The sequence below is a fragment of the Thermobia domestica genome, chromosome 9 (assembly GCF_964235325.1).
Source record: "Thermobia domestica chromosome 9, izTheDome1.hap1.1, whole genome shotgun sequence".
Lineage (NCBI taxonomy): Eukaryota > Metazoa > Arthropoda > Insecta > Zygentoma > Lepismatidae > Thermobia > Thermobia domestica.
The window spans coordinates 27424906-27437343 of NC_137462.1; the positions used below are offsets into that span (position 1 = coordinate 27424906).

The following is a 12438-nucleotide window of genomic DNA, read 5'->3' on the forward strand; positions in this document are numbered from 1 at the left end:
ATCTGATAAATACTACTAGGTGGGCTGAATGTTTATGCACAATTTCAATCTTCTAGGTGCAAAAGTAAGCCCTCCAGAAATATATATACCGACAATGTCCCATATTCCCGTATACAGAAGAATATTTTTTAAAAATTCCTTGAGGCATCCCTAATTACCCTAGGACTATAATCCGCCAATCATTCTCTTCAGAATAGAACTTCCTTTCAGGAGGCACCTTTCACAAGTCTCCATCATGTATCTAAGGCGGGAAAATCCCGAAGAAAGGGATTTTTTGGTAAAATATACCTTTTTTCAACTTTTTGACCCTCTGGACCCCTCTGTTTTAACGCAGAAATCTAAAAAAATCTGGTAAATACTACTCGTTTGTTTGTACAAAATACTACTCGTTTGACTGAATGTTTGTGCAAAATTTCAATCTTCTACGTGCAAAAATAAGCCCGCCAAAAAATAATGAACATAGGCTTCATAAAAGAAAATATATATTTTAAAGTTATGACGTCACCACTTCCTTTGTCTGGACGCAGGAAGGTGTGAAACCATACGTAACGTCTTCTACAATGTCTCTGGACTTAAAAAAAAAAAAAAAAAAAACGGACGAAAAAGCTCAAATAGGAGAGTTATAACGCAATGTACCATGAAACACCCGTATGGTACAAATTGTACCATAAAATCCCGAAAGGGTTAAAGCCAAGTTAACGAAGTATATTTTTAAATGCAGGACGAGACGAGAAGCATGACAATTCACGTCTCGTTTTTGAGACGAGACAAGAAATTTCTAGTCCTGTAGGCATCATTAGTTCTCGGAAGCTTTACATCACAAGCACTGTTTTACTGTTACTTGATTCATTGTCAGAAAACGATACATGAATCGCGGCGGCACGACGATCTACTTGTTCAAAGTTGCCGACCTTTTGCCGAGGCGGCTAGCGGTCGGAAATCGTATAAAAAAAGCCCTTTGCCGACTGTTGTCGACCGTCAGAGTCGGCAAAACAGTCGGAAAGGCCTCTGGTGGGTGGGTATACGCGTAAGCGAGGGTAGTGAAAGCATGTGGGCTTTGGTAATCATACATATTTCAATATCACTTGTTATGGTTATGATTTGATGGCCATATGATGTGGCATTGTGTAAACAAAATAGAAGCGAAAGTGAAATAGTGATATTTTGTATGGACTGGTGTTCTTTTTTTTTTTTTTTTGTTAACTCGTGGCTCCCCCCAAACCACATTTTGACTGTGATGATTTCGCATCCTGCATAAGAGACATGGACCTACAGTTTGAGATGAAATCCGAACCACCGTAATGTTTTCCAAATTTTCAAGTCCGTCTGAACAGGAATCGAACCCGGAACCTTATGCAACAAAGGTGCACGCGCTAGGCAATGGTGCTTCATAGACCAATGGAAAGGGCTGTAACATAATTTGAGAGGAAGTTGTAGATTAGAGAATAATTTTCGCAAGGAAGCTATGAATTCTTGAGTAGCGGAATGTTGAAACTAAAATTTCACCGCTAAGTCCCTTTTCAGCATCGAATTCGAGGACCTAACTCTTAACAAGAGGTCTGAACCTATCCAAGTTTTGACGCAGGGATGGAACTCTGACTTCCCACACGAAATGCGATTCTAACCCTTCAATTACGAAGTATCTTTCCTGTAAAGATGAGGTTAGCGCCCGAAGCGTTTATTAGTAACTTGGCCTTTACAAAAATAAGTTCATTAAAAATAATAACATCATTATTTTAGAAATTATAATCATTTATAGAAATATTTTAAGGTTATTTACCTGCACTAGTAGTTAGGAAGTTCTTAATTTGTACACATACAGATGAAGAATATATTTGGTGAAAGCTAAAACGAGTAAATGACAGCGAACGCTTTGTTTTTATGCCAAGGTCTGTTGCAGATTCCCATTGCTAATTGCCCTTGTATAATACAACTAGTCTTACAGTGAAGAGAAATGATGCTTTGTGGCTTGAAATGATGCAACAAATAAATCCTATTATAATTCCAAATATAGTGCAATAGTTTCTTCCTTACATCTGATATTCAACGGTATTTCACAATTATTTTCTGTATATAGCAAATCCAGGACACATTCGTACCGGATCATTTACGTTATAATTAGAACAAATCTTGCACCTAACAGAATAAAGCTCTAAAATAATGAGAACACTTATGTTGTCAATGTTAGCCAGGGAAAAGTTCATATGCTGGAATCCAGTAAGATAAATCAAGGGTGTTAAGGGTCTTATCAATGTTCATACAACTGTCACGCTTTCAAAAAGACTGACAAATTCAAGGAACAATAATACGGCATTTCTCCTAATTGTGTAGAAACATAGAAATCAATTACAATTTAGACCAGTGTTTTCCAATCTTTTTTGATATTACATACTTTACTGGACGCCTACGACATCACGACACAAGCAATTACTATTTAGACCAGTGCTTTCCAATCTTTTTTGATATGACATACTTTACTGAACGCCTACGACATCACGACACAAGCAATTACTATTTAGACCAGTACTTTCCAATCTTTTGTGATATTACATACTTTACTGAACGCCTACGATATCACGACACAAGCAATTACTATTTAGACCAGTGCTTTCCAATCTTTTTTTGATATGACATACTTTACTGAACGCCTACGATATCACGACACAAGCAATTACTATTTGGACCAGTGTTTTCCAATCTTTTTTGATATGACACACTTTACTGAAGGCCTACAATATCACGATACATTTTAAAATTAGGTTAGAACTGAGCATTGTTCCTGCTTTTGTTGGTATTAAGTGTTGTCATTGCTAACCCAACGCCTTAGACAGCTTGAACCATGGTACCCTGTCAAACAGAGGTACTGCTAATTGTTGAGAAGTTTGCCATCAAGATATATAGCGTCGTAATTCTTTGGAAGTGTATTTTTTAAAGAGTTTGGTTTGTCAAAACTTCTTTACATGTATTTACCCTGTCTGTTAATGTGTTCATCCAAGACGAAAAAAAATAATCATCTCAAGAAATACTTAATGGATTACCATCAATTTTGGCCAGAATAGAATTCGTTGATGGGGATTATATGCAAACCGGAAGTGGTAGAAGCCAACCACTTTTTGTTTTAATGTTGATCACTGTAAAGCAAATACGGTAATATGTAGCAAGAAGCAGTGTCCTGCAATTGATTAAGCGTCCCAAGATTATATTTCATCTCCATCTTTAGCTCTCTACTAAAACTGGAAATAATAGGAATCAATTACTACTTCCGGTTTCAATATTGATCAACACAGATGGAAAAAGAAAAGAAGCGAACGAGAAGCGTATTTTGGAATCGATTTACCGTTCTAAGAATACGTATAATCTTCTTTCTTAACCCTTTATTCAAATCGGAAGTGGCAGAAATCAGCCACTTCCGGTTTTAACATTGATCACTATAGAGCAAAAAGCGGTAATAAATAGCGAGGAGCGGTTTTCTGCAATCAATTAAACGTCCCAAGAATGTATTCCGTCTTCACTCTAATAGTTCTGCTAAAACCGGAAATGGCAGAAATCCCCCTACTACTTCAAATTTAATATTAATTGAGGAAATATCAGGCCATAGAGACCAAATTCCTTCACGTAGTGTATATGTGACACTGCTACTTCTTAAAGCATTATTGCATTAATTATATTAATTGTTGTTATTATTAAAAATAACAATGCATTATTCTGTTTACTAGGGGAAGTGGTGCTTCCACATATTTCATGGATGCTACGCTGTTGATGCTCCCTCATTGCTGAATGACTACCGTGTGCACCTGCGGTGCGGGAGACCCGGGTTTGAACCCCGGTTGTAACTCTCATGGTTCAGATTCTACATCTCGACGTATCAGATAGTCTTGGTTCTAAAAGGGACGTTAAACTCAAATTAAATTTTAAAACAAAAAACATTAATCACCGGACTTGCGCCTCCCCCCCCAAAAAAGGATTGCCTGCTTTTAAGTTCATATAGGATTCTGATTCATGCTTCAATACTCCTCTAACCCTGTGTATTATCTTAACGTGTTGTTCTTGTATACAATTTAGATTTTTATATATTTTTTATAATTCATCATTAATTTTAATCAGCATGGTGGCTCAGTGGTAGAGCGCTTACCTCCGGTGTGTGAAATTCCTGGTTTTATCCCCGGCTAAGTAAGTTTGTTCAACATCGTGTCCGTGGGTTTTCTCGGGGTACTCCCTTTTCGTCCCACAATCACATTCCATTAGTTCTTCCATCATCATTACCTTGCCTTAACCATTCGTCTCCCTTAGCCTAAAAGGCATAATCATGGACGTTGAACTGAAAAAATCATTTCAATTGCACCCAGTGGCGTACGCAAAGTGTGGTTTCCGTGTTTAGCTCTCCTCGAACAAGCTGTTATGCAAAAAAATATTTACCATCTGAAACGATATGCATTTGGAAGCTTTAACTTCCGTGACGAAACTCTGCATACACCACTGGTTTCAATTAATATCTGTTGACCCCCTAAAATTCCAATGACACATTTTGCGTAACAACCTCATTGTAGGTATTTGTAGGGGGTTCAGCGTTTAACCCTTCCCCGCTTCAACAATATGTTATGAAAAATAAATCTTCACCATGTTAAGACGTGTCTAATTACAACAATCTTGAAACGACATGAACTTGGCAGCCTGAACTCTTCCCTTATTGAAGTACGCCACTGTGGGTGGAGGACCCTGCCCTGTACTTCGAAGTACATCTGCTCCGTACGTCATGAAACAATTCATGAACTTGCCACAATGTATTTCGCAGAACGGCACATTAAGCTAAGAGTATGAAATCATTCAATAGATATTTCAAACATGTCAAACCATAAGCGTTGCTTAGTAGAAAACAGACTGTATAAATGCTTTACGTAATAAGAGGTCAAGCAAAGCATTTGAACGGCTATTTCCCCAATAAAAAGACTATTCTGTTATAAATGAAACACGTGCTATCAATTGTTTTTAGTATTTCTGTTATTGCAAAAGGCCAAACTAACAGATAGCTTCAAGCTGACTTGCGTCATTAACTTACCAATCTACTTCCATTACCTTTTGATAAGAAACACTCTGTATTCATCGACTTAAACTGATAAATATTTGTATATTCATAACACTTATGATATGTTGTTTATTTGAAAGAAATTATATGTTGATACTTTCCTTTTCTGACACAATGACAATTACTTGAAAATATCTATTTTTGTGTGGTCAGTTAATTTGAATTGTCTGAAACAGTTAACGTTTGTATTTTGCAGTGAGTGTTCTCATATACAGTAGTACCAGAACCATATATATATTTATTTTCTTTATTCATGCTATTACGTCTATCATCTTTACTTTGAAACCAGACTGGTAAGTGGTTGTATTATCTATTTAAAGGAAGACTTGTTCACACTGTTTAACACTCAAGTTAGGTCGAACTATTTAACTTGTTCTTTCTTTCTTTCTTCTCGTCGGTCGGTCAAAACCCTAGCCAGTAAAACGACCTCATTTCAAGGCATTTTTCTTCTTTTTTCCTCGAATTCTTCATTTCTCGAATTAGTTGTTCGTTTCGTAAAGCTTTTCAGCAAACTAATTCAAAAACGTTGGTCTCTTCTCAGATTAAATCTCTAGACTATGTAAAAGGAAGGGAAAAAATGAAGGTGCATGCTTTCTAATTTAGATAAGGAATTGAAAAAAAATAGAGCAAGAAATGGTAATTCCTGTTAAGACATTGTTTTATAATTTGGGAAAGGCGAATGGTTAAGAACGCGCAGGTAGCCCAAAAGGCATTATGAGTAATACTTATTCGTTCTATTTCATTTTCGATTTCAAGGAAATCTCAAATATCAAAGTTGGGAGAAAGTGTTTCAGTGTGATAGTGCTCTCATTTCTGGTGTGTAGGGTCGGTCATTGGTTGGATTTCAGCTCGCGCACAAATTGGCTTAGTGGGAACAAACACTGTGTACGTACAGTTTCTTAGGTTTCTTCCGTTTCCTTCCACTTTCTTCGTTTTACAATTTCGTTTATTGTCATCATCACCGTCTCCCTTAGCTTTGGAACACAATCGTGGGGTGTTAAAAAAATCCCACGCATCAATGCATTAAAGCCGTATCCAGAAAAAAATCGATAGTATGTATTTAAAAAAAAAACATAAAGAAAAAAATATAATATATTTAGTAGATTAACATGTAAAATTATCCAATTTAAACTTTCAAGATGCAAAAATTACTTACCCCCCCCCCCCCGCTTCCTCCTGCTTTTCCGTCGGTACAACTTTAAAAGGCATACATGATGCTAGACTTTCCAGGAGGTGGCGTTTGCAGTACGAAGAAAGTACCAGGGTAGGCTACAGACGCGCGCCCAGAAATGTTTGTTGCGGGTTCCAATACTACAAGCCGTTACGTCTATGTAGTATTGAACGGGTATTATTCTACACCCGAGAAGACGATGAGTAATTATAAAATACTTCGAACTATATTTTCAGCAAAAATGATAAAACTAGATTGTTTTTTATAAGAGAAAGGGTACGGATGAAGTGTAAAATCAAATCTTCATGCTACATCTTATCATTTCCCTGTTAAATAAGTATAGTTTTGTTGAGAAAGTATACAAATGTATATTGAGTTGGGAAGTATTGACCCCCTGTGACCCCTGCCAGTGTAAAAGGTTAGTCATCTGTTTCTCTAAGGAGAATGCACCTGTTTACTTGTAAATTCCGTTGTTCTTTTTAAAATCTCTTATTCTATACGTAAAGAAGGGCGCGGATATAAAATATATATATATATAAAATCTCATCTGTAATTCATACGCAATTCGGAGCCATGTCTTTATTAGGATTACGCATTGGGACTTACAAGGTTGTATTCTCAATCCACCCGTCTGTTACTCCACACGATAACTCGAACTAATAATATTATTATTATTATTATTATTATTATTATTATTATTATTATTATTATTATTATTATTATTATTATTATTATTATTATTATTATTATTATTTGCAATAGATAGCTGGAGCGATTATCTCGGCAGAGTCCGTTAATTGAGTCAGTTCGCTAATATCTTGAAGGGTAACGATGGCTGTTCTCATCCCGTTTAAAATCTGTGACATCCCCTAGCTGATATGCAACCTGCACAACATCAGAGAAATTTTGGTTGCCTATAATAAAATTGTATGTAGCAGCTTTTCTTACTGCGTATATCCCATAGATACAAACGAGCGATCCTCTTTACTGTCTTTAGCAGTGTTATTATTATTATTCAAGTGATATGGTGGATGGCGTCTTTGGTTCGATCCCAGCTAGAGCCAAGGGAGCTCTATGGTGAACAAACACAGTGTGCGTGGGTTTTCTCGGGGTTTCCTCCCACTTTCTTCATTCCATCATTTCATTCCTCACCGTCTGTGTCCCTTTTAGCCTAGCCAGCATAACCTTGGGACATAAAACTCAAAGATCTCATTTTTCATTTTCTTGCTCGTATAAAAAGAATCGAATTCTATATTTTTTTCTGAAAATATACACGGAAGTATTTTACAATTACTTATCGTGTTTCGGGGTGCAGTATAATACCCGTTGAATACTACATAGACATAAGGCCTTATGCAGAGTCATTTTGACGTATGATTAGCGCCATACTAAAGGCCTGACTACTGCAGGAAACCTATGTTAATCGAACTATTTAGTATGGTACTAATCGCGCGTCAGAAAGACTCTGCATAAGGCCCATAGTGTCTTGTAGTATTCTACTCCCCTCCTCAAAACTTGGATCCCTCGCAACAAAAAATTCTGCCATCATGTTCTTTTGGTGGTATTTTTTGTCCGCATTGAAAAGCGAAAATTAATTTTTACGAATCAAATTTAAGTGATGATAAATTAATACCATATTTCAGGGGGAAAATATCTCTCAAAATTACATCCTAATCTTCTTAAGATGAACCCTGAGGTCAACTATTTCAAGTAAATATCCATTAAGATAATAAAAAAGAGTCCATTAGAGTGTTTGTCAGTGAACTTTTCTTTTTTCTAAGAAAAGAATCCTCCGCTATAGAAGTATTTTTTCAAAACAGAATGTCGACAGGACGTAGATGGGATGCAGACACTTCACTTATTAATAATTTGAAGCAAATGGTTAAGTACTTCAATTTTATCTATATTATACTTTTTTTTTTCAGTTAATTTATATTTTAGACAATTTTTGTTTGTCTGTTTAGAATATTCTTCACACAGTCAGAAGTGAATTTTTACACTGACAAAATGTACAGGGAAAGAAATTTTTGTAAGGGAGTTAGGGATGTGCACGAGACAAGATTTGTAGCTGTCTCGTCTCGAAAATGTGCTGTAAAAGTGATGTCTCGACTCGAAGAATGTATATTTCTCTATTGGAAGAGCCGTGTCTCGACTCGAATTTTGTCAGGAAAATCCTGTCTCGACTCGTCTCGTGCGCATCCCTAAAGGGAGTCGATCAGGACCTAGTTATTTAGTGTACTATTCTGACATTCGCCTGGTAGGGCTCAAAACTATACCAAATCCAGCTTTAGTATGGTCGGCTGTGAAATTCGAACCTAGGAGCTCCATATTTGAACCGAAAACATAACTCGCTGGACGGCGTAGTGGTTACTCGTTAACACTAGAAGTCCACTTGGGGATTTTTTTTTTTGACCCCAACATGATATATTTTATTATATTTCTTACACTTTTAATTCTATTGTTCTGTTTTATTGTGACTTTACTCTGGAGAGTTTTCTGTGTATAATTTTATAATTTTTTATTCAAACAAAGCAATAAACGTAGAAATACAAAATTTATAAAAAAAACTGTGTGCTGGAGTCCCAAAAGACCCCAAGTGAACTTCGCGAAACTTTGAAAAACGCAAACACCTTTTATTTTCCTGGAGTTACAAATAAAAGGGTGGGTCTGGAATAGGATATAAAATCAAAAGTATGTTTTCTAGTAGAACATTATTTCAGATTTCACTGTAAAATACTTATAGAATCTGTTTCTAAGTTAGTATCTGTAGAAACTTATTATTTTGTATTAAATATTGATAATTATATGGGTTATGCGCATGGATGCCTTACTATTATTTAAAATATTTTAATTAACTCTAAATCAGTGAAATAAATACATAAGCAAACGTAATTGCTGGGAAATTAAGTGTGAGGTCGAATTTGACCCCATGCGGACTTAACGTTACAATATTCGATGCGGACTTCTAGTGTTAACGCATCGGCACGGTATGCTGGAGATCCCGTATTCGAGTCTCAATACAGTCTCGTTCGAGTCGCTTTTGCACTCTTTGTAAGTTTTTGAAAACAGTACTCGTTCACTTACATCGATATTACATTACTTCATCTGAATGTAATTAGTATTACCTCTTGGTATTATTCAGTTCAGTTGTATGGCTGGTATCAAAACACTGGAAGAAAAAAGGCGTTTCACGTAGCAAAGAGAAATATTGGCTGGAAATTAGTGTTCTAAGTTTTGCTGGATGAGCTCTGTTTGATTGATTATAACTTAACTTCTCTTCTCAATACCGAGGAGATTTGATTTTTCAAGTTTAGCGTCCCGTTCAGCAGCGAGGCTATATGAGACGTGGACCTACAGTTTTAACGTGAGATCCGAACCACATGAGCTCTCGCCTTAGCACCGGAGGCAGGAACTAATATTAAAAGTGAGATCCAAACCTCTATCGGGTTTGTATCGAATGCAAGTACTACTACCAGGATCGAACCCGGAACCACTGCACAGAAATCGAGCGTGTTAGCCACCCCTTACACCCTTGAAATTTTCTATTTTTACACTCCCGCGTTTGTGTCCAGCAGGTAAAAGGGGACAAATGGTTAATCATGAAATAATTAGTAGAATGAGAATGTGGGAGGAAATGGAAGAACCCCGAGAAAACTCAGGAACTCGATGTTGTCCATCACATTCACATGGCTTAGGGTCGAACCAGGGACCACTTACAACAGAGGAAAACATTTTGTCAATGCCTATCTCTTCCTTTTTGCATATCAGTTAAAGTACACCTGCACTCAGACAGAAAGTCACTGTTGATCACGAAATGGAAGCATGCAAACCAGAAATTGGCTGAAAAACTCGCGTAAACAAAAAAGGACGAAATCAACTTCAATCTTAGGTGTTTTTGCCAAATACAGGATTAGAATGTTTTGTAGTCCATCGCAAACTCTGAAATATAGCTTTGTTGTGCTCTCTTTTTAAGAGGTTGTTGAGACCTCCGTAATAAAAAACGAGTGAAAAAACAAATTTTCTTGTAATGAGTGGAAAGAGTCTTATTTAGTTATTATGTAGGGAGTTTGAAACTTCTCGTTGCTTCGTTTCTAGTGTCGTTGTCGCCGTGTGGTCTGTGAGCCAAAAGCTGAAATTTTGCCCTGACAACGGAGAATCTGGCACGATTTGCTCTCACTCCTTCCAAACAAACACCATGAATCGAAGAAGACAGACACTCGGTTTCAGCTACTCTAAGATCAAGTTGTTCGTCCTGGATCAAAATGTCATACGAATCCGGCCAAGAATTTGACTTTATCAGTTCTGCAAAGCATGTGAGCAACACCGTAGAAATAAGATTTTTTATAGGTAATTGTTCCGGTTCTCATTTTTTTTAGTGATACGGTGAATTCTTCTTAATGGACATTTCTCAGCAGTGGACATCTCCATAATGCAGGCATTTTTTCAGCAAAATTATGCCGTAAACTGGGTATACTTTGGCCCATTAAAAAAAAAATTCAAAATTCCCAGTCATCTTTGTCCTTCGACTTTCTTTTGAAAGCAGTGAAAACTCAGTGTGACCAAGAATTATAATTATAGTTCCATTTTTTGATGCCATGCAAGATTTTTCATGATTAGGGTAATTTTAGCCCATATGTCAAAATGACTAATTAATACACGAAAGTTATTGTAGCACTGTATTTAAGAAGAGAAGAGAAGAAGAACAGAGTATTATAAACACATTGGTGAAATTATCAATGTTTTTACTCAATTTCAATCGAACGAGAAATATCGTCTGATGAAAATATTTGTATTCTACCTGGGTGAATGCGAAACATCTATAAAAGAACGCTACAAATTTCTGAATACTTAACTTAAAATACCGATATTACAAATATAGCATGAACTTATCTTGTTCAATTTAGAGGCAAACAAAAATATCGCTCAATGAAAATCTCTCTAAGTGGATGAATACTTAACATCCAAAAATAAGAGCACCATATTCTTCATTACGATAGAGTATGCGTACTCTACCGGTACCATACTGCACAGTTTTAGGAAGAAAATTCTTCCAGGGGGATTAATCTTCCTTATTTCATCACACAATTTGTACACCATTTCATCTTTAATATTGGGCCATTACCAACACAGAATATATGGGCCAAAGTTGTCCCAAAATTGGGTCAGTGTTACCCCACGCAATTAAACGCTTAATAGTTTGTGCGTAATTGAACAAACATTTTTAAGGCGTTAGCTTATTAATATTCGCTAATGAATATGTTCTTATATTCTACTTGTGCATTCAGGATATGCCAGTTCAATGCAATGAACAAAAGTTGTGGAACTTGAAATATAATAGTTTATTTGGTAACAGTTGCTTGCGTTTTGCTTCCTACGTTCTGGAAACAAATCACTAGCGCCAATATTCATGAGTTCTCAATAAAGTAATACTTCGATCCACCACTTTGATTACTGATAGAAACCATAATAACCATGTAGAAAGAAATCAAATCTTTCTCTTCCTTTGGGCCAAAGTTCCCTTTAAAGGGCCAAAATATACCAAGTTTACGGTATGTATTATTACGGGAGAGGACTCTTTTGTTTTCGGACAGGGACAATTTTCTTTAACCCTCAACGATTTTGTAATCTCTTCATTATGGACAGGAAGTATTCCTAGCTCATATGTATTTATAGTGATCGCGAAGAGTCGTGAAGCTTGGCCTAGGTTTACCAATTTCACCACCCAATAGAACGCGAGGGTGTGTTCCAGTCGCCAACCTCTACCCATGAGATTTTATCAGTGTCATCTCTCACACTATACGGAAAATATCTCCTGAGGATGCAGTGTTGTCGAATTGCCACTAAGTTTCGTTTTGTTGTTATTATTGTTGTTATTTTTTATACCTATGCTATTATTTTTGTTACTGTTCAATTCAAATATTCTTTTAGTGTTCGTGTTGTAGTTCTTTAAGTACTTTTTTTCGCTCGTTTGTCGTGTTGGTGCACTTGTGCTGTTTCACTTTTTCTCAAGTATGCATTCGGAAAGCAGCTTCAAGAATCGTATCGAATTGTTCCGATGCATGATACGTGAAGGAAATCAGTTCTATGATTCGTGTAGAGCCTAGGCTTAACGAGTCATCGCTGTGATTATAGCACAGAATACTTTCTACTCTTTGAAAATAAATCTTTAATTAAATCGTTCAAT

The 12438-nt window shown here is 36.4% G+C and overlaps 1 protein-coding gene across 2 annotated transcripts in view; it reads left to right on the forward strand.

The window, feature by feature from the left end:
* The window catches only part of LOC145694502 (calcium release-activated calcium channel protein 1-like), a 124709-nt gene that overhangs the window by 16703 nt on the left and 95568 nt on the right, over positions 1-12438 (forward strand). The window contains exon 1 of one of the 2 annotated variants that reach the window (XM_081770805.1): positions 8015-8135. The exons of the other annotated variant lie outside the window; for it this stretch is intronic. Coding sequence (XP_081626931.1) covers positions 8076-8135 — 60 coding nt within the window. The 5' untranslated portion in view covers positions 8015-8075. Of the gene's footprint in view, positions 1-8014; positions 8136-12438 lie in introns of those variants that run through there. 2 annotated transcript variants of the gene reach the window in all.